Source organism: Phytophthora parasitica (genome assembly GCF_000247585.1).
Source record: "Phytophthora parasitica INRA-310 unplaced genomic scaffold supercont2.52, whole genome shotgun sequence".
NCBI classification, from domain to species: Eukaryota; Oomycota; class Peronosporomycetes; order Peronosporales; family Peronosporaceae; genus Phytophthora; species Phytophthora nicotianae.
Genome location: NW_008649038.1, coordinates 159,835 through 182,128, shown reverse-complemented (window position 1 = coordinate 182,128; position 22,294 = coordinate 159,835). Strand labels below are relative to the sequence as shown.

Genomic DNA, 22,294 nt, shown 5'->3' with positions numbered 1-22,294 from the left:
CAAAAACTCTCAAAGAATTAAAACTGACCGCCCAAACTCGAGTAGACGTCGAGGAAGCTCTTCAGATATTGAGAATTATGTTTACGATGTCGAAAACACCCTACCAATCCTATGACGCACCAACGATGGCTGGTACTCTAAAGCACAAGGATAATACAAGTGAAAGAGCACGTGCCCAGCGTTTACGTGAGAAAAATCGAGCACGACGGAAACCAGTGGTGACTTACAATTTACTCGGTGAAAAGTACGTTCGATGGGAGGAAGAACTTGCAGACAATGAAGAGATCGGACAGAATCAGTCTCCATCCAGCTCCAAAAATCTGTTTGAACACACTCCTCCAAGTCCGAACAAGGATGATATGAATGCGCTTGACGGTGATCATTCACCTGACTTTTGTGAACCTACTTCGAAGCACACTCCAGATTCTACAGCAAATACCGTTCACGCTATGCCTGAAATTCTCTCACCCACTTGCCAAGCATTGGTCGATGATTCAACAGTCTCAGAATCTGTGCCGGCCGAAAGCGACAAACCTGATACAGCGTCTCCTGTTAGTCATCAAAGCCCTGTCGAGGAATCAGATGACGAAGACGATGATGAAGAAAGTGATGAAGAAGAGGGAGAAGAGGAAGATGGAGACGAAGAAGAAGAAAGTGATGATAATGATACCGATGCTGAAGGTGATAATGGCGGCAACGATGGCGCAAAGGACCAAGATAATGTCAACAACATACAGGCAACTCCAAGTGAAGCTACTTTGGCTATCCCTACAGCTAAAAAGTCTCGTGGAGTAAAACGCGCTCGAAAGTTCATTTCTTGCGGCGTTGACATCTCTAGAAACGCGCTTGTGAAAAGTATTCGGCTTTCGCCCATGTTCCAGCAGTTCTGGAGGACAGGCTATTGCTGGTGCAGTCCAGCTCCTCAACTGCAAATTATTTGGACCCACAATGACAAAGCCAAGACTGGCAAGCGCAGATTAAAGTGCAAAGCATGTCACCAACGATTGCACACAGTCGAACTGCCTCGTGTAAGATACGTACCTCATTTCTCGCGACAGAACACGCTTGACATTATCGTCCAAGTTTACAGCAAGCTCACAGGTACTGCTCACACGAGTCTATACAAGAATTCCTCCACGAAAAAAGACCGATCATCGGAGTGCTCGATAGTCAGCACGCTATTTGACTTGTTCCTGACTACCTATGGTGTCCACAGCACCGCAGAGATGAAGTTGAAGCAGTTTTTCGTGTCCCTGTGCCAGTATCTACCGGAATACGACGCTGTCGCAGTTTTTGGCGAGCTACTAGGACTCCACACGCCTGATAATGCGGAGGAGTGTGATCAAGCGCCAACTACGTTGGTTGCGTTGTGTGTGTGCTGCTATTCGTGGCTGTATTCGCGTGGGATGGTGGTGAATGGAGACACGTTTTCGGGTCGGCTGTACGACCGTGACGGGGGCAAGAGTTATACTACATCCGAAGCCACGGATGGGACGACACATTGGCAGTTCGTCCGGGTCGAGCATGCTCTGTTGTGTGCGCAGGATAACTTGTTGTATCCCCTCGTGAGTCCGGAGTTCCTTAGGAATATCATGCTATTCATTCAGGAATACGCACAGCGAGAGCCTACGCGCATGTTGAGGGTAGATTCGCCCGATTTTAGCGACGATATTGTTCATGGTGATCGAGCAGCTCTTTGGATTGAGCTGCATCGCTTCTTGCGTCTTTTAGTTGGCGAATGGAAGTTCCAGAACGCTCAATTTCGAGCTGTGGAGAGATTGCTGTTTGTACATCCACAACGAGACATAGCGATCGAAGGAGAGTTGTTGGAAAAGCTTCGACTGATGCTCAGTTGCTTTGTATTTTACGATCATGAGCGCGTCGGAGTGATGGCAGTCGGTGATTTTGAGACTCTTTTGTTCAAATTGCGATATCTCTGGACGGAAGATAGCACAGCGATGGAGGACGCGTTCGATAGTGTCATGTCGGCCATCAAACAGCGATTCCAAGACCTGGATCACGACGGCCAGCTATGTTACTTGGACTTCTGGGTCATGTTGTACATCGTGGGGGTCAAAACTCGCAGCTTGATATTATTTCTCGAGATTCCATCCTTTTGTCGTGACTACAGGTTGGAAGTATCACCCGAACTGAGCGATATGGTATGGAACTATATGCAGTTATCGTGCACTCTAGTGTTGCCAAAAGGGCTTCAGATCGGGAAAAGCTCGATGGATCAGAAAGCCGAACGCCAGCATCGCCGTCGTGTTGGAGGCTTACACGATGGGATTTTCCACTTCCCAAAAACCCTTACGAGTTCGTTATCCACACAAGAATTACTCAGAACTGATGACTCCAAGAAGTTGGGGTTATTTCTCGATGGATCAGTCCCTGCTACTCGACTGACTGCAAGCACAACGGCACTAGATCGATTTCGACCGCTATCGGTAGAGTCTGACCTTGATTCAGGTCGTTCTTCTCGTCGACGTCGTCGTGAGCCTGTAGTGTTTGGAGTTCGATCGAGTGGACCAGCACCGAAGCCTATTGCTCCACTACGAGTGTCTCTTATGGGAAATTACGACTCTGTATCAGATACAAACAGCACGGTAAGATATGAAAATTACTCAGGTGTAGAGCAGGCCAGCACACGACAGATATTCAAGACGGGGTATACGAACATGTACGTTCAGTTTCCAGAGGTGCAGCCGGTGCGTAGACGAGTTGGAGAGACTGAAGTGATGTCGAGGCAAACCGTTGGAACAATTCCGGTCGAAGATAGCAGTGAGGAGAGTTCTGTTGTCTACGAAGACTCTGTCGTTGAACAGGAAGAGTTAGTACAAGAGGAAGAGCCTTCGTCTGTGAGAACGCCATTAAGTCGCATTCAATCTGCCACTAGCGTGGTGCCGGTCCTTGAAATGGTTCAAGAAGAAGTCGTAAACCAACCAGAGCCTCGTGCTCAAACGCCAGTCTTAGAGAAAAGACGAAGCGCTACACCGGTCGTTGTGGTCCCCACTGTTGAACCTGAAGCTCGAGCGACTTCACGACGAGAATTGCTAAAGCGAAAGTCTTCGGTTCGTGTAGCTTCCGCACAAGCAAAACTCGAAGAAGTAGCAGTCCAGCTCGAAGCTGAGAAGGTCGAGATAGAATCACCTCCGTCTCTCCAGCCAACTCCAGTCGCCACAGCACGAGATGAACCTCCAGCCGACGAAAACGAAGGTGAAGTTTCTGGTGACGATGACACCGAGTTCGATGAAGACGTCGAGCAAACCAGTGTGCAGTACGAGGAACCTCCTTTAGAGGAGCCTGAAGAACCCGTCCCAATTGTCGTTGAAGAAGTACCACCGGAGTCTGAGCCAGTAGTGGAAGATCCTGTTGAAATAGCTGAGCCCGTAGTGACGTCCATAATTCCTGAGCTAGTGGTCGACAGCGTTGAATCTCCGGTAGTAGTTGAAGATCCACCAGAACAGATCGTGGTCGCTGAGGTTGCAGAAGTTGAAGTCGTTGAGGAAGAAATGAGCTCGACACCAACTCCAATTGAAGAGCCGGTTCTAACAGAAGACCCTGTTCCTGATTTGAGCACTGAAAGTGAAATCGCAAGCGAGGAGGAAGTGGCAGAAAACCCTGACAGTACACTGTACAAGCCACAAGTTATCAAACAAGATGATACTCAAATTCTCCATGGATTCCGCTTTTCCCAACAACCGGCATTCATACGCAGCGTGGCAGCTACAAACCCGTATCGTACAGCAATGTGGAATCCAAACGATGACAGCGAAAGTGACGGCGACGATGATGACGCTGTGGAGAGCATCGAACAACAACAAACCTTGGACGTGGAGGGGGTCCATAATTCACTTCACAGCACCAAAGACGCGTCGAAACATCCTCATGACTTACAGGACAAAGGCGACGATAATGCTGGTATTCTAGCTGACACACCGCTCATTCCATTCCGACGTAAGCGTTTGGATGAAGACGCTGAACGAGCGCTCTATGGTGAGCGAATAGTGAACGTGCTAGGCGAGGGTATCGCCTTCAGTCCGGAGACTGAAGCTGCCATGCAGAAGAAATGGCAGCAGTTTTTCGATGAATCCGAATCAAAAATGTTCACTACGATGAGGTACGATCTCGAGAAGAAACAAACGGAGCAACGCGAGGCTGAAGAACGTCAGATAAAACTGCGTAAAAAGTGGCAGGAACAGCGGGATCAAGACCTGCAGCGACTCCAGCACTCGCGACAAAGCAGTACACTTCTCATGTCGACAAAGCAGGATTCTAATGGCGGAGTGGACGCAGGCTTCCGACTGAGACGAATTCATCGAGAGAGCTGTCGCCAACTCACCGAAGAGCTTCAATTCGGCGTGAGTATGCACCGAGAACTCAAAGAAGCGAAGGGGACACAGTTCTTTCACTTCTACTATCTACCAGACAGCCAGGGATCCATCATTACGTTGAAGATGCACGTCTTACGCGGCGATGCTGAGGTGTTCATGTCCACAGATACCAAGGTGCCTTGCTCCACGGACTTCATGTGGCGATCATCTGAAAGACTGATGGAGGATTCGGGCGAAGGACATCGTATTATTCTCTACCCGCACGACTTGTTAAAGGCAGCATCCAATGCATCAATGGCTATGGAGACCAACGCCAGTACAGCGTTGAGATCGTTTTACCCGAAGCAGGATGCGACAGCGATCCGCGTTGGATTTTACCTATCAGTTGTGGCTTTAGAGCCTGATACAGAGTACACTGTGGCCGTCATGTCCTCTGGTCAAAAGATGCAGCCGTCGCGAGCTATTCAAACTGTCGACTACCTCATCGATCGCTTCAACATGTTGTCGAGGTCATTCCAGGAGCATTCGACAGTCTCGTATTCCTCTATTATACCAGAAGATGTGAATGAACTGGATAATGAAGACGTAGACGAAGACGAAGACAGCGAGGAAGTAGCGAGTGAACCTTCTGGAAGACGGAAAACCAGGAGAATTACTGCTAATGGAGTAGATCCGCAAGAACTCAAGTCGTTCCAGCGTCTCCTAGAGACTGAGCGAGAAGAAAGGCTTTGGATCACCTCGAGCAGCGTCCATCTTGCTTAATGGCCCCAGTGATGAGCACCTCGAGTTCGTTCAAGATGAAGATCAACGTCTGCAGGAAATGCATCATCGATTATCACCGTCCAAAACCTGCCCAGACGCCGTGTCTGTCGTGACTGAGAGACGTCTAACCTTACAAGGTAAACGACAAAAGCTTCGAAGAGTGGTTGCTGCGAGATTGCAGCAGAAACTCGCCCCTCTTCGACACAAATCCAGTGCAGGTGAACTAGAAAAATCATTGGTGAATATCCGGATGCCACGCCCAGTAGCTTACAGCATCACCACGCTCGATCCATTACCCCGTTCTCAGCGATTAAAAGCTGCTGTCTTACCTCTTCCTCAAGACGCAACATTAGTGCGAAAGAACCGACTGTAGGAATTGATTATCCTACGTAGGTGAAGACCTCAAGTGCATCCTTAAGGTCGGAGTATTCGAGATACGAGTCGTACAGGACGGGCTTGAATTTGGCGTGACTGCTGGAATACTCAGCGATACGTGCAGCAACGTCGTAATCTGTTGACATGGTATGATTATCCCCACAAAGCGCACGACAACCACTCTGCTTGAAGTGGCTATCCTCCATTTTCATTGGTAGATAAGCAAAGATATGCTGGGATCACCAGCTCCTTGCAGACGAAGAGCTCATTCCTCCTCAATTCGACATCAATACCCACCTCCATGTCTCCGTCTGAAGCTCCTCGACGCGGCCACCACGGCATGCCTCCTCCTCCTCGTCCAGGCGAGTTTGAAGTTGTGTACGTTCTAGATACTACACCTTACATTCTGATTCTGAAGTTCGTAACGGCTTTTTCGTTAACTGTCAACAGAGGCGACAAGTGTCTCGAGTACGTCCGCCTACACGCCACGCAGGGCGACGCTCAGTCGGTGGTGGATGCTATGGACAATTTCGCCTACGAGGAGATGTGGATGATGAACATCGGCGACGTGAAAGGCGCCATCGTGGACGCCGAAATTGAGAAGGCCAAGCCACAGGTGATGGCGGAGATTGGAGCTTTCTGCGGCTACAGTGCTGTGCGTTTCGCCAGCAAACTACGTGCTGTGTCGGGCCCTTCAGCACGCTTCTACTCGTTTGAATTCTCGGAGTACTTCGCCAATATTGCTAAGCAAATTGTGGATCTCGCTGGGCTCTCGGACGTCGTGACCTTCTTCGTTGGACCCTTTTCGGAGACCTACACGAAGCTCAAGGATCTGGGCGTTAACCACGTGGATGTACGTGTGTGTCGGCATCGATATAGGAGGATTATGTATACAAACGGTGTTGTTGTTGTGTGTTGGTAGGTCTTCTTCATGGACCACGACAAGCGCCAATATCTGAGCGACTTCAAGTTGATCGAACAGAGTGGACTTCTCAAGCCGGTAAGAATTGCTAACAAGCGTATGTTTGTTGCAACCACTGATCATTGCGTTTGACTTTAGGGAGCCGTCGTGGTAGCCGACAACGTGTTGTTAGGCCCGGGCGGATTGTCAGAGTATCTGGATTATGTGCGCTCGAACCCGAAGTTCACGTCTGTGTTGCATGAGTCTTTCGTCGAGTACCAAGCGGAGCTCAAAGACGGCGTCGAGGTCTCCACGTACGTGGGCTAGTGGTGAACAAGTGTAAGTATACACAGATCCAATGACGTGGCGTATACCTCTCGAACATGTATACTGCCTGCAAGTAATACGTACCAGCATCGAATCTGCGGCCGCCGCAATCCATGACGCCATTGCCAGTCCACAACACCCCAGCGCAGCTCTGCTCTGACCAGTCTTGGCATCGCATCCTGCCTGCCTCGCTCACATCGTTCCGCCCTTGCATCGTCTCGTCGTCATCCGTAAACTGAATCATTAGTATACTGAAAACTGAACATCTATATCCGGATCTTATCCACTATACCTCCAGCCGTTACCAGTGCAAGACTCTCCCGGGTGGACGTATGAGCTCTCCCGACGAGAAGACGCCTCTCGTGGGCGCGTCTCCGCGCTACGAGGGCGACACTGCGCCTTTGTCCAGCGCCGCAGCCGCATTGGCTCCCTCTCTGTCCAGCGATGACACTGCGGTTACGTCTCCAGGCCGCCCCAAGACTCGAGTTCGTGTCGGTCTGGACGCCGCTGTCCTTGACAATCAAAAGAAGTGGAAGCGGCTAACAGACATCGATGACGACAATAGCACAGCCAAGAGTATGGCCAGTGAAGTGCAATTGGAGTTCATGAAGCACCGCCAGCAGCTCGCACACGAGCAGAAACGTCGACTCGGTTCTGGAATCCCCACGTACAATTTGGACTCTGCAGACGTCGAGCAAGAGGCCGAGGAGGACCCAATCTTAGCAGCCACAGAGTACGGTACTGCTCTTGAGGAAGACCGGTACCTCATTGCAGCTGCGTTCATCAAAGACGGCGTGCACGGCCGTAAGATCGGCTACCGACTGGACCGAGACGCGCTACTATTGAACAATCTGTTCCACTCCGAGTCCTACAGACTCGTATACATTATGGTAGTGGCCATAATGTGTTCATTAGCCTTCGTGGAGAACCCTGGAGACGAGAACATCAACACTTATCTACTGGTGGATCTCCTCTGTCTCTTTGTCTTCGGCGTCGACCTGGCTATCCGATGGTACATGAGCTCAGTGGAGACGCAACACAAGTACGTGACGAGACAACCGTGGGCTGTAGTGAGGATGATCTTGCTGCTCATCACATGTGCGGATTTACTGGTAAATCTGCTCTTCCCGACCATCAATCCGTACAGATATTCCAGGGCGTTGAGACCCTTCTTCTTCATCTGCCGAGGACGCAATATCCGTATCATCTTTAGCAGTTTCTTACATGCATTGAGAGAGGTGTTGATCGTGCTGGGCTTGAGCTTCTGCTTCGTCGCGTTCTTCGGATTAGTCGGGTATCTCGTCTTCTCGGACACTAGTAACGACCCGAGCGCCACGTTCTTCAATTCGCTCTCGTCTTCCATGTACACGATGCTGCTGATCCTCAACTGCATGCCGTACATGGCTAGAAGCATGTACCCGTACTACAAGATGACCCACTGGAGCGCCGTTTTCTTCGTTCTCTTCGTGTTACTCACCAACTTGTTCCTACTCAAGCTCACCATCGCCGTGTCCTACAAGTCGTACAAGAAGAACACCGAGAGTATGTTGTACAAGCGGCTGCAGAAGCGCAAGGCCGCGTTGTACGCTGCGTTCGACATCCTGGCCCAGAATGTCAACTTCAACGACGACGACGTCCCCACCAACCCGCCAGTGTCCGGTACGCCACTCAACGGCGCCAGTGACATCAGTCTGGTCTCCAATGCGCCCATGCTCAACGCTGCCAACCGCCGAGGATCCTCTCGGTTCTTCCTCGGCACATTCGACCGCCGCGCGTCGTTCAACATCACTAATCCGGCGCCCAATACCAACCTCGTGACGCCTGTTAACAAGCGTCAGATCTCGCTGGAATCGTGGATTAACGTGTGCGAATACCTCAAGCCCAAGTGGACTGCTACCGATGCTGAGCTCGTGTTTAATACCGTGGATATCGAGCACGTGGGCTTCCTGGACTTGACAGATTTCTACCAACTCTGCTCGTTACTCAGCGTTCAACTCGAGCGTCCGACGTTGTTCTCCAACAGTCTCATGCGCCGCTGCTGCACGTCACGTCAACGCCAGTCTATCCGGCGCTTCCGGAACCAGGTCCGCAGTACTTTACTATACGAAGTCCATCTCTTCGGTCGCTATCGTGTGGTGCTAGCAGAGCTGGTGGTCGGTGTGTTCATCTGTCTGTCAGTGGTGCAAGCTGTACAGGTGAACAACATCCAGTTGGCCTTCTCCATCAACCATTCGTGGCGTCTACTAGGCTTCTTCCTGTTGAACCTCTTCACGTTGGAAGTATTGGTCAAGATGTTCGCCTTTGGCTACAACGAGTTCTTCACACGACCGTTCTGTAAACTGGACTTGGCTGTCGTGAGTGTAGGCTGGTTGTTCTACGTACTCACGACACTGTCGAAGCCTCCAAACATCTCGTTGGTGTTCTACGATATGGCACTAGCGGTGCGATCGCTGCGCTTCTTGAAGCTACTGAACCTGTTCCCACCGTTCCACGAGATCATGTACACTATGAAGGCCATCATGCCGTTGATCATGCAGTTACTCCTCGTCATCTTCAGTGTCATGTACGCGTTCGCTATCGTTACACAAGCCAATTACGGCATCGAGTTACGGGACTTCCCGGCCAGTAAACAGTCCCTGTCACCCAATTGGTATGCGCAGCGTGAGGAGTTCCAGACCGAGACGTTCGAAGGAACTCTAGTGACGCTGTTCGGCGTGTCAAACCTTGCTGGTTGGGATGCTATAATGGACGCCGCTCACGCCATGACCAACTCGGACTCGACGTACGTCTTCTTCTTCACATACCGCATGACCATGAGCAACATTCTCCTGCCGATTTTCGTTGGTTTCTTGGTCGAATCGTTCGTCTCGAACGCCAAGACGGTCGAGTCGACCACCAGCTACGTCAACTCTGCGCACCAGGTCAAAGTGGACGATGAGGAGGACCGAATGACGCTGCTGGAGACGCGTCACATGCAAGACGATGACGATCTAGAGTGCGCGAATACACCTCCGTTATCGACTAGTAGACGGCAACACGAGCCCGGGTCGCCCGGCTCCGTGTCCGATTCGTCGGCGAGCGAGGTTCGCTTCAAGTACAGACGTCGAGGCAGTGTAGTGCACGACCAAATGTTCGATGCTGTCAAGTTATCGGACGTGAGTCGCCTGACTTTGCAGGTGGAGCAAAAGGAGGAGGAACTGGCCCAGCAGGATATGGAGATCCGCAAGCTGGAGGGCAACGTGCTGAGCATGAAGAGCCGACTGAACCAGTCGCAGCATGTGATTCTGGCTTATGAAGCCAAGATGGAGGAGCTCAGTCGAGCGCTACGTGAAGCGCAGGAGCGTCAAGTGGCGCTGGAAACAAGACAAAACCACGCGCTACCGCAACCTACATCGGAAGGAGCGCTGAGCTCTCACGGACGCTCGCGCAGTGCGCGTCCGCGTGATCGTGCGTCGTCCTGGAAGCTCTGGACTGCCAACGTGTAGCGGAGTCGACAGAACCTCAATGTGTATACATCTTTAGTCGTACCCAAGACAGTCTTGTCATCACCAACATACAACATCAAACGTTCATTACATCATTTCTATCGTCGAGCAAGTTGGTTAGCAACAGTCTGTACCGGGTTTCCAAGCTTGATACATTGATGTTGGACCATGGATTTGCTCTATTGTGGTCATCAAAAGGCCAATGTGTACATGGATCCCGCTTGCAGTTGCAGCGTGAACTAGCAAAACGTGCAGCATCGTCGGCCATCGCTCTCGTTAGTTGAGTGTTTCAACAATTTCCGATGACGACCACCGAAGTGACTTCCTCATCAAACTTGAAGTTTGACAATTCAACCACTGCCAGTTGGCATATTTCTAGTCGCGCCCGATGGTCTTGCCCCAATCGTTCTCATGGTCTTGCCCTTTTCGTATGCTTGAGCTTGAGCTTGCGTTTTATGTGTGGGCTTCGAGCAGCTCCAAGCTGGAATCCACGTGGCGGATCTTATCGCTGCCATCGCTTGGTTCTCTTCTTTCCACTGTCACTCACGAGAACACTGGAGCACTTGGTTCGTCACAAACTTCATTGCATTCTCCCCTCGTTGCTCATGGTTGGCCTTCGCTCGTCATACCACGGTCTCACCTCCACCAAAACTTTCGGCAAAAGGGGCGCGCATTGTTGATGCAGACCAGCTCCAGCCATGACCCATCCAAGCAAGACCTCTGGCCGTTCCCTGCTGCAAGTTGCAGACTGCAACACCATTATAGGAGCTGGAAAGACGAGCAGCGACATCACGTGACAGCTCGCTGGCAAGCTCTCTTTCTCTCTTCGCATCGATCTCTCCGGCTAGTCCGACCGCCTTCGCGACCTGACGAGTGCAAGCCGCTCCAATGCAATGCTCATGCGTATGCATCTCAATGGAGAGCCGGCCGCGACCGGGGCAAGACGACACTGGCGGCACGCGTTCTCGTCATGAGGATGGTTTCGGACGTCGACCAAGTGGGATGTTTGCCCGAGGACCCGACGTATCGATCCGCTTGCTGCTTGATTCAAACCTTGCAGGACCGCTGTTGATGCGCCACCACAGCGGACTCGTCATCAGACGTGACTCGATTAACGATCCCACGGAAGTGACTGCGGTCTCCGGTACATGTAATAACGTCAGCATCGACTGTCTTGTCGGGGACATCATGTTGGCAACATGGTCGGCACAAGTCCGAGCTTGTAGGCACTGCCGCCACTGCGCCAGTCGATTTGCTTGCTTAACATCCGAGACATGGAGAGCACGCAAGGCTGCTTGGTCGGTTGAGCAGGCCGGCTGGAATCAGTGCCCTTCACCAAGAACGAGCGACGTGAATCTCGCAGCATAGAAACCTGAGCTCTGCTCCATCTCTTAGCAACACACTGATCGTGAGCAGCATCGCTTGCTTCGTACCCGCCGGATACTTGTGACGAATGCTATGATGATCACCACGTGCAGCGCATGACGATCAAGCCATCGTCAGCATCAACATGAGAGTGTCTCGCATTCCTTTCGGCTCTCGGAATTCCTCTAGTGCCCGTCGCAACAATACCTTGTTGGTGTGTAGTTGGGTGTGTATTTCATTGTCTTCTATCTCTATTACTCTCGTCTAGGTACTTTTATCTACATAGCGTGCAAAACTTTTCTGCATATATAAGTTACTTTGGGTCGGTGCCTTTAGTTGTTTTAGCACTCGACCAGCTCAGCGAGCGGGTGGGCGTTGGAGCACTCGATCAGCAGAGCGTGGGCGAACTCCTCGAGCATGCGGCACCGTTTGTGCAGGTAGCTGAGCTCGAGGCGGTTGAACCAGCGGCTGTTAGCGTCGAGAGGCTGCCACGCCGCCAGAGTCTGTCGGAACCGGTTCTGATCCAATGTGCACACGAAGCGGTAGATCTCCGAGAACCGGCGCCAGCGGCTGAAGTAGCGGCCGTCCAGTTGCATCTCGATGAGGTACTCGGCGTGTTGCGCCTTGGAGTTTTTGGCCTCCACGATACGGAAGCTGCGGATCTGAATGTTTGCGGCAATGTGGCGGTGTGACGGCAACACCCGTAGCCACGAGTATTTGCTCTGATGATACGGAGTGTCATAAGCCTCATGGAGTGGCGGAAATGTCCGACACATGTCGAAATTTCTCGACATTTCTCGGTTCATCATGGGCGTCATTGACTGCACACTGGCCGAGGCTGGGAAGTTTGGCAAGGAGCGGCGTGACGAGTAAAACATTTCGCTGCTGTTGTCCGAGACGTCGTCGGTATCGTCAAAGTCTTCGAACCACCCCCAGTCGTAACCGGCATCTTCGGTTCGGTTGTCCTCTTCGTCTTCAGGAAGACACGTCGCTTCAGAGGACGAAGTGAGACGGTCCTTTGTCATGGGGTGCAACATTTTGGCAGGAGACGTAAATGCTTCTTCGACGTCCACGACCTCCTCGCGACACACAGGGCAGCACGTGCCCGATTGAATCCATCGCTTGATGCACTTGGCGTGGATGAGGTGGCCACACTCGGATAGTTGCGTGTCAACGTCATCCGTGAGGCACACGGGGCAAGTTGCACCGACCAACATTCCAACGCAACGTTTGCCACGCAAAATCTCTTCGGCCCGCGCAGTGATGCGTAGGCGTCGCTGCTCGTCGTCCTCGTCCGCGGGGTTCACGGTGTTGCTGTCGTCCACGTCCAACACATTGGCGCTGCCTGTTGAGGTGAGTAATTCCATACCGCGCACGGGCGAATTCAGAGGACGCTCGCTGCAACTTTTTCGCAGTGCGCGTTGCGCGCCCGTGCGGCGCTTAAGGGAGGCGGTGCGCGCCGCTGTGCTGGCAGAGGCATCAACCTGTTGCTGCTTGTTGGGCCAGATCCAGGCCTGTCCTAGCGTCTCGTACGTCTCGGATTGGAAGGGTGTGGCCATTTCGATGCCCATTTACCAACGGCGAAACTCAAAACACTAAAAAGATGGGGGGGGGGGGAACAATTGCCACTTGACTGTTGTTGCTTTCGGGTGAGTGAGTGGTGCAGGCGTAGCAAATTTGCAAATGGGAATGGCAACCAAGTTTTGTATCGGGTGCACTTGCATTGGCAAGCGACAGGCAAGTGGTGGGTTAGGGAAGTCCGCCGTGCACAAGTGCTGACGATGGCGCGTGCACGGCAAAAAGTTGACAAGCGGGCGATCGATTGTCGAGCTGCCGGCTGTACCGGTCGTCCTATCTTTTGCGTTGCTTCGGTCTGCCTCCGACCGGATTCAAAGGTCTCTCTCTATGAAATGCAAGTATTAGTTTGCTTTGCTCTTCACGTTAGCTGGTAGACCGCGGCACCTGCTGCAAAAGCGACTTGAATCGTCTTCGAGCTGGCGTCCTGGAGCAGATGATCAAGAGTTTTTTTGCATCGATCGGATGCACCTTCATCGACTGTACTGTAACGCGGGCCAAAGTTCAGACGACAACAACTTCAAGCACCGACAAGCCGGCGCCTCGTCTTCACCAGCGACGTTGAAGTGCTGGAGAAAACCAAGCGGATAAGCTGATCATCCGACGAGTTAATTCAGCAACACCATTTGCTTTTCTGCATGGGTCCGAATACAGGATAATCACTCCTCGCTCCGATTCCAAGTGCCCCCAAGTGCGTGCTGTTTGTCTCGTGCCGCTGACGAGTTTTCCCGACTCGAATACGGCAATAGACACGATGAGCACGGAGCCAGCGACGACGATAGTCAGTGGCGCATGTTGTAATAGAGCTCCGAGCTGATCGCGACACAACACCGGACACCGAGAAACACCAGCACTTTGACGTTTCCGACGCGAACACACACGGACGGCAAACAGTCTTGGTAGCGCCCCACCAGTACGCCAGAATCCGTTGCGCTATTCCCAATGCCGGAGCTGGATAGTGCTGCGTGCAGCTAAATATCTCACTTCCGGTTGCATTTTGGTCTCCAAGCCGCTTCTGCCGAGGCACCTTCAACTCGTTTTCAAATGAGTTATTTGCCAGCATTCTCTCGTGGATATCATGGCCGCTGCTACTGCAACTACAAGTGCTACAACTCAGGGCAAAGCGCTCAGCCGCGGAGATACATGTACCAATTCTGCAGAGCGCAATGGAGACTTTGAGCTCCACCGATCAAACCGGCTCGTCTACATGTATCGCCGGTTCAACGATGCTCGTCAAGATTCCGCCTGTGGACGAATACGCGTCCGCTCGTGTGGAAAGCCAGCGGCTCGAGCCAGCCACAGGCGAGACGAGTACGCACGCTGGGCATGTTGCGTTGTGAATTTGCGTGCGCCGAGGAAACCCATGCGCTCGCTGCGGCGTAATGCAGTGGATTTTCTCGTCGCGCGCACTCAACGTCGACCGGACGAAGGACGGACAAAGAAAGCAGACAGGCTCGGTGGACTACTCGTCGTCCTTCGGCGATCGACTAGTTCGAGAACGCAACGTAAAAGAGCAGTCAAGCAAGCCATTATTGCAGGCCAGTAAGTGGATCGGATGTATGTAACGGCGTACGCCACGTTGGGTGTATTGCGCTCAGCGACGGCGGAGCGTCACCCGAGCTCACATGAGCTGGTTGATGTAGACGTTCCGGCAGCGCGAGTTCTCGAACGTGACTACACGGAATGACGGGTTGGCCTCGGCGATCTTGACGAGCCATTCTTTGCAGGCTCCACAGGGCGCCAGCGGATTCCGGTCCGGGGGTGCGCTCGCTCGCATCATCTCTTCCACGGCCACCTCGTCGAACGAGAACGTTCGAGGCCGCTTGGGCTTTCTCGGAGACGTCAAGTTGGCGTTCTTCGTCTCCAGCGCGCGCTTTCCTCTGCCTCGTCCTCGCCCTGCATCATCAACACTTAAATTATTCACCGCGGCTGAGGATCGTGAGCTCTGCACAGCCGTAGGACGGACCCGCACGGGCAGCACCTGCGAATTGGCAGGCTCGACTGCAGTTGAAGTCTTTTTGTCAAACGTAGCGCTGTCAGATGGCTCCTTCTTGTCGTCTGCTGTATCCTCGCTTGCCGTCGGACTGGTTACGCTGATGTTGCCCCCTGCCGTGAGGTTTAACCCCAGCACGGCGATCATCTTCAAGGCGCGGCGCGTCAGCGTTGGGTCGCTGGCCAGTGCGCTGCCGATAGCGTTGCGCTCGGCACACAACGAGCCTGTGGGCATGGACACCTCGCAGTTCATGCCTCGCTGCACTACGATAGTAGGGCGACCGCCCAGTTCGGCCGCCGGTTTTTCAATCAACAGCACGGCAAGTACAGGCTTGCGCGACTTGCGCAACCAGAAGCCAGCCACTTCTCCTTCGCCTTCGGCCGCGAGGAACTGGTCGCGGAATTTCCTCATTTCTCGCACGATCATCTGCGTCATGGCGTCGGCCTTGCTGGGCGCCACTAACGGGGACGCCTCGATGTTCTCGAACGAGTGGAAGTCCACGTCTGCCATGGACAGTTTGCGTTCGTGCCAGAACGTCTTCAACTGCCAGATGTGGAGATACGACGGGCTGTACATGCGTAGTGAGGCATTCAACGCACTCAGTCGCGCCGGCGGCCCGTCGGCATACGCGATGGTGACGTGAAAGTGCGACTTCCACGCCTCCCCACAGCGATCCACGAGCGTCTCTCGATGTGCCTCTAGCAACGGTCTCAGCTCTCGGGTCATGAACTGCACGTTGTCATCGAACCGGAAGATGTTCGACCCGGAATGCACTTGGATCGCAGTCATATGCGGGTAATACTGGTGCACGAACAGCACAATGAGCTGTGCCGTGATCTCTGTCGAGTTGCCACTGCGCGAGTGCTCCACGTTGCGAGGGATGCCTGCTCCGCTGATAAGATACACCAATTGGCGACTGCTTTCTGATTGGAATTCTTTCAACACCTGCGTCCACTTTGGCAACAGCAACGCCACTAACGGGAAGTAGACGGCCGTGATACCCACTCGGTCCCAATGCTTTTCCACGAGTCTCGTGGTCTCCACTTCGCCTCGCAACTGGAAATCTGTCAATAGTTCTCCATTGCTGATGGGGATTGGGGCGTCTGCCAGGTTAAAGCCAATAGGCGACTGTGTGTCTTGGCATCGCGCCTTCCATCGCTCGCCCGGCGTGTTTGCGATGTCCAGCAGAGACGGATGCAGCAGCGACGGCGTCTCCAGTCCTTCGGGGACGGTCAGCACCGCCGCCGCATGCGTAGGCTGCTCTGTCTCGCGCTTGGGATGGCGGAGCTGCTGCACGCGCTCGAGAATATGCTGGCTGGTCTGCTGGAACAGACTGAACTTCGGGCGGCCCAGCACCGACAGCGGCACGGACGCGCCGTCCACGTCCACGCTGGCGACGGGCTGGCGGGCGGTGGGCACCGTCGCGCCGTTGCTGCTGGCGGCCGCGCCGTCCTCCCGCAGCCACGAGAGCTCCACCACCAGGTCCGAGTGCGAGATGTTGTGCACGAGGAACTCCATTGTCAAGATGGCAACTGACGCGTTCAGTAACATGCAACAACTAGACGACACGTCGACGACGTCACATGGCTACACATTTGAAATCTGCTCTAACTTTACTTGTCCTTATTTACTTATACCAACGTGTACTGTGGTGTTGCTGTCTTTCACTCCAACAGCTCGGCTTGTCTTCGGCCAGAATCCCAGTTCAGCAGGTCAGTGAGTAGCGACACCACGTCCTGTGCCACTTCCACGCCGAACTGGATCGCAGAGCCGGCGGCGTACGAGGACAACGCACCTTGGATATCGGCCATACGTCGCAGTTGATGCAGCATACGCGGAGACATGGGCGTCCGGCACTCCATTGTAAACAGACCGCGGTATTCCGGACTGTCACGTAGCAGTCCGAGCTGGCCGGTCACATGCAGCGGTCCGCCACACTCCTGCTTGATACGATGCAGACTAGGTCGCAGCTCCAGACTTACACTCAGCAATACTTCGTCCAAGATGCGGATGCCTTGCTGTACCACCCGGTTGGGCTGCGGCGCCGCCTCATAAATTAGATAGCGCAGCTGACGGTCCCACATGCGGCACAGCGGCAGGAACAGCGCGATATTCTGCAGTAGCGGCTTGGGCAGACGCAACGTGCGGTCCATCAGCGCATTATACTGCTGTCGTTTCTGGTTCTTGAACGCCGGTGCCAGCTCCGCGCGTGATAACACATACAGCGTCGATAAACGCATTAGCGTGTAGCACCTCTGCCGTCGGAGGTCTTCGCGCATTAATCGGAGTTGGTTCTGCACCGAAATCTTCAAGAACAAGTCCACGTGTCCTCGTCGCTGCGCCGTCTCGGCCGCCGTCTTGTCTCGATCATCCTTAAGGAAGATATCAGCGCCGGCTGTCATCAGCGCTTCAACTGCTGCAGTATGGCCGCGTTTGGCTGCAAGCAACAGCGCCGTGCTGCCTTGTCGCGTCTGTTTGTTCACATTTGAGCCGGATTTCATTAGCGTCGTGGCAATATTCGCGTGGCCACGCTGAGCTGCGAGCATGAGCGCCGTCATCCCTTCGTTATTAGCAGCGCACGTGTCGGCACCTTTCATAATGAGAAATTTGACCACCGCTTCGCGTCCTTCCTGGGCCGCGCGCATCAGCGGAGTTGTGCCCTTCTTATTGGCGTAATTGTGGTTGCCTCCGGTTTCCAGAAGCATTTTAACCACTGGCAAATGTCCAAAATGAGCGGCTGGGATGAGTGCCATATTCTTCGACTCTTCGTTAGCACCACGCTCGAGCAAAAACCTCGTCATATCCTCCCAGCCTTTCTGGGCCGCAAGCAGAAGAGCATAGGTGCGTTTCTCCTGTGGGAGAGACAAAAGCAGCATGCAAACGAACAATAAAAAAAAGAGAGAAATAAGTAGCAAATCCAATAAAGTGGCAAAAAAACAAAAAAAAATGCCGAAAAGCAGCCACGTACGGTCTTGAAGTTCACGTCGGCGCCTGCATCCAGCAGCATGGTACACAGTACACGGTCGTTGCCGCGCACGCCGATCATTAGCAGTGTTAAACCTGTCTCATCCTCGGCCGTAAGCAGTCTCGGGAGCAGCTCGTCGGCGTTCCTGGCCTTCCTGACTGTGCGCATGCCCTTGTGGAGTTGCTGTGTCTTCTGTTCTCTCGCCATATTAAAGAGGAAGTTTACCACGTCCTCGTACAAGAGCTCCACGGCCACTGAGCCTTCCGGTGCGCCCAGCATGGGCTCCAATTTGACCATAGAGAGCTGTTGCAGTTCTTCGTCGTCGGTCGTCGACTCCTCGGCGGCCACAGCCACAGCCATAGGCATTGGTTCATCCACTGGCACGACGCTGGTACTGAGCGCCTCGAGTGCGCCTGCAGCGGCCGAAAGCGCCTCAGCGGACGTCGGATCGGCCAGCGCTTCGGCCGGCATTTGCGCGTCGAGCCGCCCTCGCCCCATTAGCAGAAAGGACGACATGGCGAGTCTTCCACGGTGTTCTGGCTCCTCCTGCGGGTCACTGGACATGCTGGCAAAGGCGGCGGCCTCGTCGGCGGACGGACGTGTCGTCGCGGTCGTCTCTTCTTCGGCGCGGAGACGCGCGCGCTTCCTTGGCGGCGAGAGGCCTTCGCTCATGGGACGGGATCGAATGCAGCGGATGTAGCTGCACGGGGTGTCGGTAGGGGCGGGGAGGGAGGAGGAGTGTGTGTATGTCGGAGCGTTGGTAGATTGGTAGATATGCCTGCCACGAATTCTCACTCTTCTTACGTGGAGAATTGGCGTCGATTTTTGGCTTTGGTCTCGTATTTGCTCCTTCCTTCTCTTGAATGGAAAGAAAGTCTGCGAATGGAGGTCGATTATGATTTTTGGCTGACGTCTGACTGGATATTTGTATGGAGTTGAGAAATTTAGGATTTCTCAAGCAGACACGCGTAACGAATGTGCTTGCCTGTCACGCACGCATGCCACTCTGATGCCCAACGCATTTCCATCTCTGCGGTTCAGTCAAGAACTCGTATTCAGGACACACACTGGTCAAGTGTTTTCAAGCTGCGCGTGTTGTGGGGACCAAGTCACGCTGCTCAAAGCAAGTTGTTGAAATGACCATCACTCCTGTTAGTACATACACTTCACCACTATCGTCAGAAGCAGCTCCATCCAGTTGATACTGGAGTACATCCGTCGCAACTTGGCCCTACGCTCCTCATAAGACCGCGGTCGGACTCAGTGGAATTATTGCTGCTCGAGGTTAAAACCACTTTCGACCCCACGTGTGTGGCAGCAATTGCTGCTGGTGCGTGTTTTCAACGCGATTCCCAGCTTGCCGTATCTAGTGGTGTTTCGAGCCACAATATAATTCAAGTGACAAAGCTAAACTCGCGCTAGTTTACCCCTGCGAACTTTTTCCTTCTTGGCGGTATCACGTGGAACTCAGCACGAGTGTTCTACCAGGCCTGCACAAATAAAGGCAAAGATACGTCCAGAATTCTCGAGTGTACCTCAAGTCGTCCAGTTCTCGGTTAAAAAAAATTCCCTCAGTTGTATCTAGATGTAGCTCGAGGGATTCCTGAAGGTCGATAGCAACATGAACGATGCACTCAACTACTTTTCGAATAGTGTAGGTGGTTGAGTAGAAGCTACCGCGCAGTGCGTCACCTCGTGTAGGACGATCACTTGGTGGTGGATTAGTTTGCGATAGCGAAGACTACCATATCTTGCCTGTCGGTGATTTCCCGCAAGACACTGGATGCTGCAGCACGTGAACTACTCACAGACAAGACTGCTGGTTAATGCATCCAAGCCCGTGCAAGCCCGCACGATGACCGTCTTCTTCAAGGTCCACCTTGACTACATTTACGGCAAACGGGTGCAAGACAAGCTGGGCGAGCCCGAAAAATGCCATAGTTTTTAGTATGTAGAAGTCAAAGGCCATGCTTTTTGTTTTAAGTCGGTGGCCGCGTAAATGGACATTCAGATTGAGCTTCTAAGAGCTAATGCGATTGAATTGATGCAACAAAGTGCTTGGATTACTCAAGTCTGGAGTATTCTGGAATACACTACGCGTCGTTAAATAATGTAATACGTTTGAAGGAATACTAACTGTTACTAGTTGGCTAGCATCTTTCTTTCTGTGCCTGTAGAAGCCCGAGCTGCGATTCCTGTACGAGAACTATCAACTACGCAGTGGCATCTTGGGTTGCATGCGAGATCGTCCACAATCGCGTGGATCAGCTGGAGCTGCGTCTTGATATCGTCGAAGTCGTCGATGAAGCCCATGGGCTGAGGTGGCACCGGAAGCGCAGCTGGTAGGGCAACAGGGAGCAGGTCTAGTTTGCAGCTTTGAACTGGATCTGCTCGAAGTTTTCGCAGGACCCAGCCCCAGAGTCGAGCTGGAGTCTGGATACACCAGTGTAGTGCGGCGAGCGCTGCGGTGAAGAGATTGAGCTCGGGTTGGGCCGCGATGACCACGTCGTCGCCGAACCACGCTTCAACAATGAGGCTGCGTGCCCACGCGGGGAGCTGCAGGTTGGAGAACTGCATGCTAGAAGAGGAAAGTGCGAGTGTGGAGTTGAGTGCGAAACCAAAAGTGCGGATCAAATTGACGATGGTCGCAAACCACCAGGCGATTGATGATGGAAAGTACGTTTTGCCAGACCGTAATGGTTTGGCCCATCGATCACATGCCATCAAAATCAAAAGTGATTAACTGGTAGCTCTATAATATTACTGTATACTTATACAAGTTGAATTGTATTTAGGTTAGATTAAATCTCTGTCTTATGCAAGCCCAAATGTGCCTGACATTAAATTCCGAGATGAGCTTGCATAAGTTTACTGAGATTTAATTAATTTTCATATAAGTTACAGCGATTTAGTTTAACTTGTATTAGTCACCATAGTTCTCTCTCCACACCAAAGCGGGTTTCGGCCTAGTCGCAGCACTGCTGATGCATTATGTGCCCATCGGTGGATAGCAGCGCGCGCTCAACTCTATCGCGAAAACTTCCACATACTTGGGATCGATTTATTTCGACACAGTTCATCACAACAAGCTCCTTTCCGTGCTTGAGACGACGAAATCCGCCTAATTCGCCTACTACTCCAAGAACTACGCTGTCTCTTCGGACCGGCTGGAACGTCCTCGATCCGTTCGAGAGCAACACAGGTACTCCACAAGGCGACTCACTTTCACCCGTTATTTTTGTTGTTTATTTAGAGGCAGCTCTCCGCGATGTCGCAGCGCATCTAGATGTACCCCAGAACCTCCTCAAAGAGATGATTGTTTATGCCGACGACGCCGATTTCATCTGCCGTGACACCGCTACCTCCGACAAAATTCAAGCAAAAGCCCCAGTCATCCTACCTCGCTGGTTCCTTGTAATAAACACGTCCAAGATCAAGCACTCTATCGTCCACAGGTGCCTCCACGCGACGCCGAATCGCACCGAACGTGCAAAAGAAGAATCCTGGCGCAACACTCGCAAGCTTGGCTCGCTGCTAAAGGATGCAGAAGATCTCTAAGGACGTAAGAACCTTGTTACAGCAGCGCACCATCGTATGTGGAAGTTCTGGATCCGACCACCGAAGACATCAGAAGCCAAACGCCTTCGTCCTTACACTTGCTATGCGCTTCCTATTCTGCTTTACAACTGCGGCACCTGAGCTCTAACCCATGCAGAACTGTGCGGACTCGAAAGTTTTCATCGATGCCAACTTTGCAAAGTCATCGGCGTCACCTATCCGGAAATTATCTCCAACGAAGACCGATACGCGCGGACGGGAGCGAAGCCATTCCGCTACCACCTACTCAAACGACGATGGACGCTTTTCAGCGACATTCTCCGACTTACATGAAGACACCCGACATACCAGCCTACCGCCACATGGAAGCCTTTTTCGGCAGCCCAAGTTTCGAGGTCGCCGGAGCACAACACTTCCCGTAGTCCTTGATGCCGATCTTAGAACTCTACCTGACGATTACCGACTCCGACGACCTGCCGATCTTTATCTATTGCGCTGCCACGCGCAAGACCGGAGGAGTGGAACAGACATTTTCAGTCCCTACTAGCATATACACCCCCTTCGACTCTTCGTTAGCACCACGCTCGAGCAAAAACCTCGTCATATCCTCCCAGCCTTTCTGGGCCGCAAGCAGAAGAGCATAGGTGCGTTTCT

General features: G+C 52.8%; 10 protein-coding genes across 10 annotated transcripts; 5 read left to right on the top strand and 5 right to left on the bottom strand.

Annotated features, from left to right (window-relative positions):
- Window positions 1-86: 86 nt before the first annotated feature.
- On the top strand, window positions 87-5,096 carry PPTG_16349 (hypothetical protein; the record flags this gene model as incomplete). The annotated part of the gene is made up of 1 exon (XM_008913185.1): window positions 87-5,096. The coding sequence occupies one exon, from the start codon at window positions 87-89 to the stop codon at window positions 5,094-5,096; it is 5,010 nt and encodes a 1,669-aa protein (XP_008911433.1).
- A 380-nt stretch (window positions 5,097-5,476) lies between these two features.
- PPTG_23817 (hypothetical protein) lies at window positions 5,477-5,677 on the bottom strand (the record flags this gene model as incomplete). The annotated part of the gene is made up of 1 exon (XM_008913184.1): window positions 5,477-5,677. One exon carries the CDS (start codon window positions 5,675-5,677, stop codon window positions 5,477-5,479), a length of 201 nt encoding a protein of 66 aa, XP_008911432.1.
- A 95-nt stretch (window positions 5,678-5,772) lies between these two features.
- PPTG_16348 (hypothetical protein) lies at window positions 5,773-6,699 on the top strand (the record flags this gene model as incomplete). The annotated part of the gene is made up of 4 exons (XM_008913183.1): window positions 5,773-5,849; window positions 5,922-6,324; window positions 6,394-6,471; window positions 6,532-6,699. The coding sequence occupies 4 exons, from the start codon at window positions 5,773-5,775 to the stop codon at window positions 6,697-6,699; spliced, it is 726 nt and encodes a 241-aa protein (XP_008911431.1).
- Window positions 6,700-7,031: 332 nt separating this feature from the next.
- On the top strand, window positions 7,032-10,184 carry PPTG_16347 (hypothetical protein; the record flags this gene model as incomplete). Its single annotated transcript, XM_008913182.1, has 1 exon — window positions 7,032-10,184. The coding sequence occupies one exon, from the start codon at window positions 7,032-7,034 to the stop codon at window positions 10,182-10,184; it is 3,153 nt and encodes a 1,050-aa protein (XP_008911430.1).
- Window positions 10,185-11,701: 1,517 nt separating this feature from the next.
- On the bottom strand, window positions 11,702-14,359 carry PPTG_16346 (hypothetical protein). The gene has a single exon (XM_008913181.1). It carries the CDS (start codon window positions 13,118-13,120, stop codon window positions 11,891-11,893), a length of 1,230 nt encoding a protein of 409 aa, XP_008911429.1. The 5' UTR covers window positions 13,121-14,359; the 3' UTR covers window positions 11,702-11,890.
- On the top strand, window positions 14,291-14,464 carry PPTG_16345 (hypothetical protein; the record flags this gene model as incomplete). The annotated part of the gene is made up of 1 exon (XM_008913180.1): window positions 14,291-14,464. The coding sequence occupies one exon, from the start codon at window positions 14,291-14,293 to the stop codon at window positions 14,462-14,464; it is 174 nt and encodes a 57-aa protein (XP_008911428.1).
- A 281-nt stretch (window positions 14,465-14,745) lies between these two features.
- Window positions 14,746-16,668, bottom strand: PPTG_16344 (hypothetical protein; the record flags this gene model as incomplete). The annotated part of the gene is made up of 1 exon (XM_008913179.1): window positions 14,746-16,668. The coding sequence occupies one exon, from the start codon at window positions 16,666-16,668 to the stop codon at window positions 14,746-14,748; it is 1,923 nt and encodes a 640-aa protein (XP_008911427.1).
- A 113-nt stretch (window positions 16,669-16,781) lies between these two features.
- PPTG_16343 (hypothetical protein) lies at window positions 16,782-18,754 on the bottom strand (the record flags this gene model as incomplete). The annotated part of the gene is made up of 2 exons (XM_008913178.1): window positions 16,782-17,969; window positions 18,086-18,754. 2 exons carry the CDS (start codon window positions 18,752-18,754, stop codon window positions 16,782-16,784), a joined length of 1,857 nt encoding a protein of 618 aa, XP_008911426.1.
- A 1,468-nt stretch (window positions 18,755-20,222) lies between these two features.
- On the bottom strand, window positions 20,223-20,792 carry PPTG_16342 (hypothetical protein). The gene has a single exon (XM_008913177.1). The coding sequence runs from the start codon at window positions 20,657-20,659 to the stop codon at window positions 20,225-20,227; it is 435 nt and encodes a 144-aa protein (XP_008911425.1). The 5' UTR covers window positions 20,660-20,792; the 3' UTR covers window positions 20,223-20,224.
- Window positions 20,793-22,068: 1,276 nt separating this feature from the next.
- PPTG_23816 (hypothetical protein) lies at window positions 22,069-22,284 on the top strand (the record flags this gene model as incomplete). The annotated part of the gene is made up of 1 exon (XM_008913176.1): window positions 22,069-22,284. The coding sequence occupies one exon, from the start codon at window positions 22,069-22,071 to the stop codon at window positions 22,282-22,284; it is 216 nt and encodes a 71-aa protein (XP_008911424.1).
- Window positions 22,285-22,294: the final 10 nt, after the last annotated feature.

Excerpts from the sequence above, each read along its gene's own strand:
- PPTG_16342 (XM_008913177.1), bottom strand. The coding sequence starts at position 20,659 with ATGCAGTTCTCCAACCTGCAGCTCCCCGCGTGGGCACGCAGCCTCATT.
- PPTG_16346 (XM_008913181.1), bottom strand. The coding sequence starts at position 13,120 with ATGGGCATCGAAATGGCCACACCCTTCCAATCCGAGACGTACGAGACG.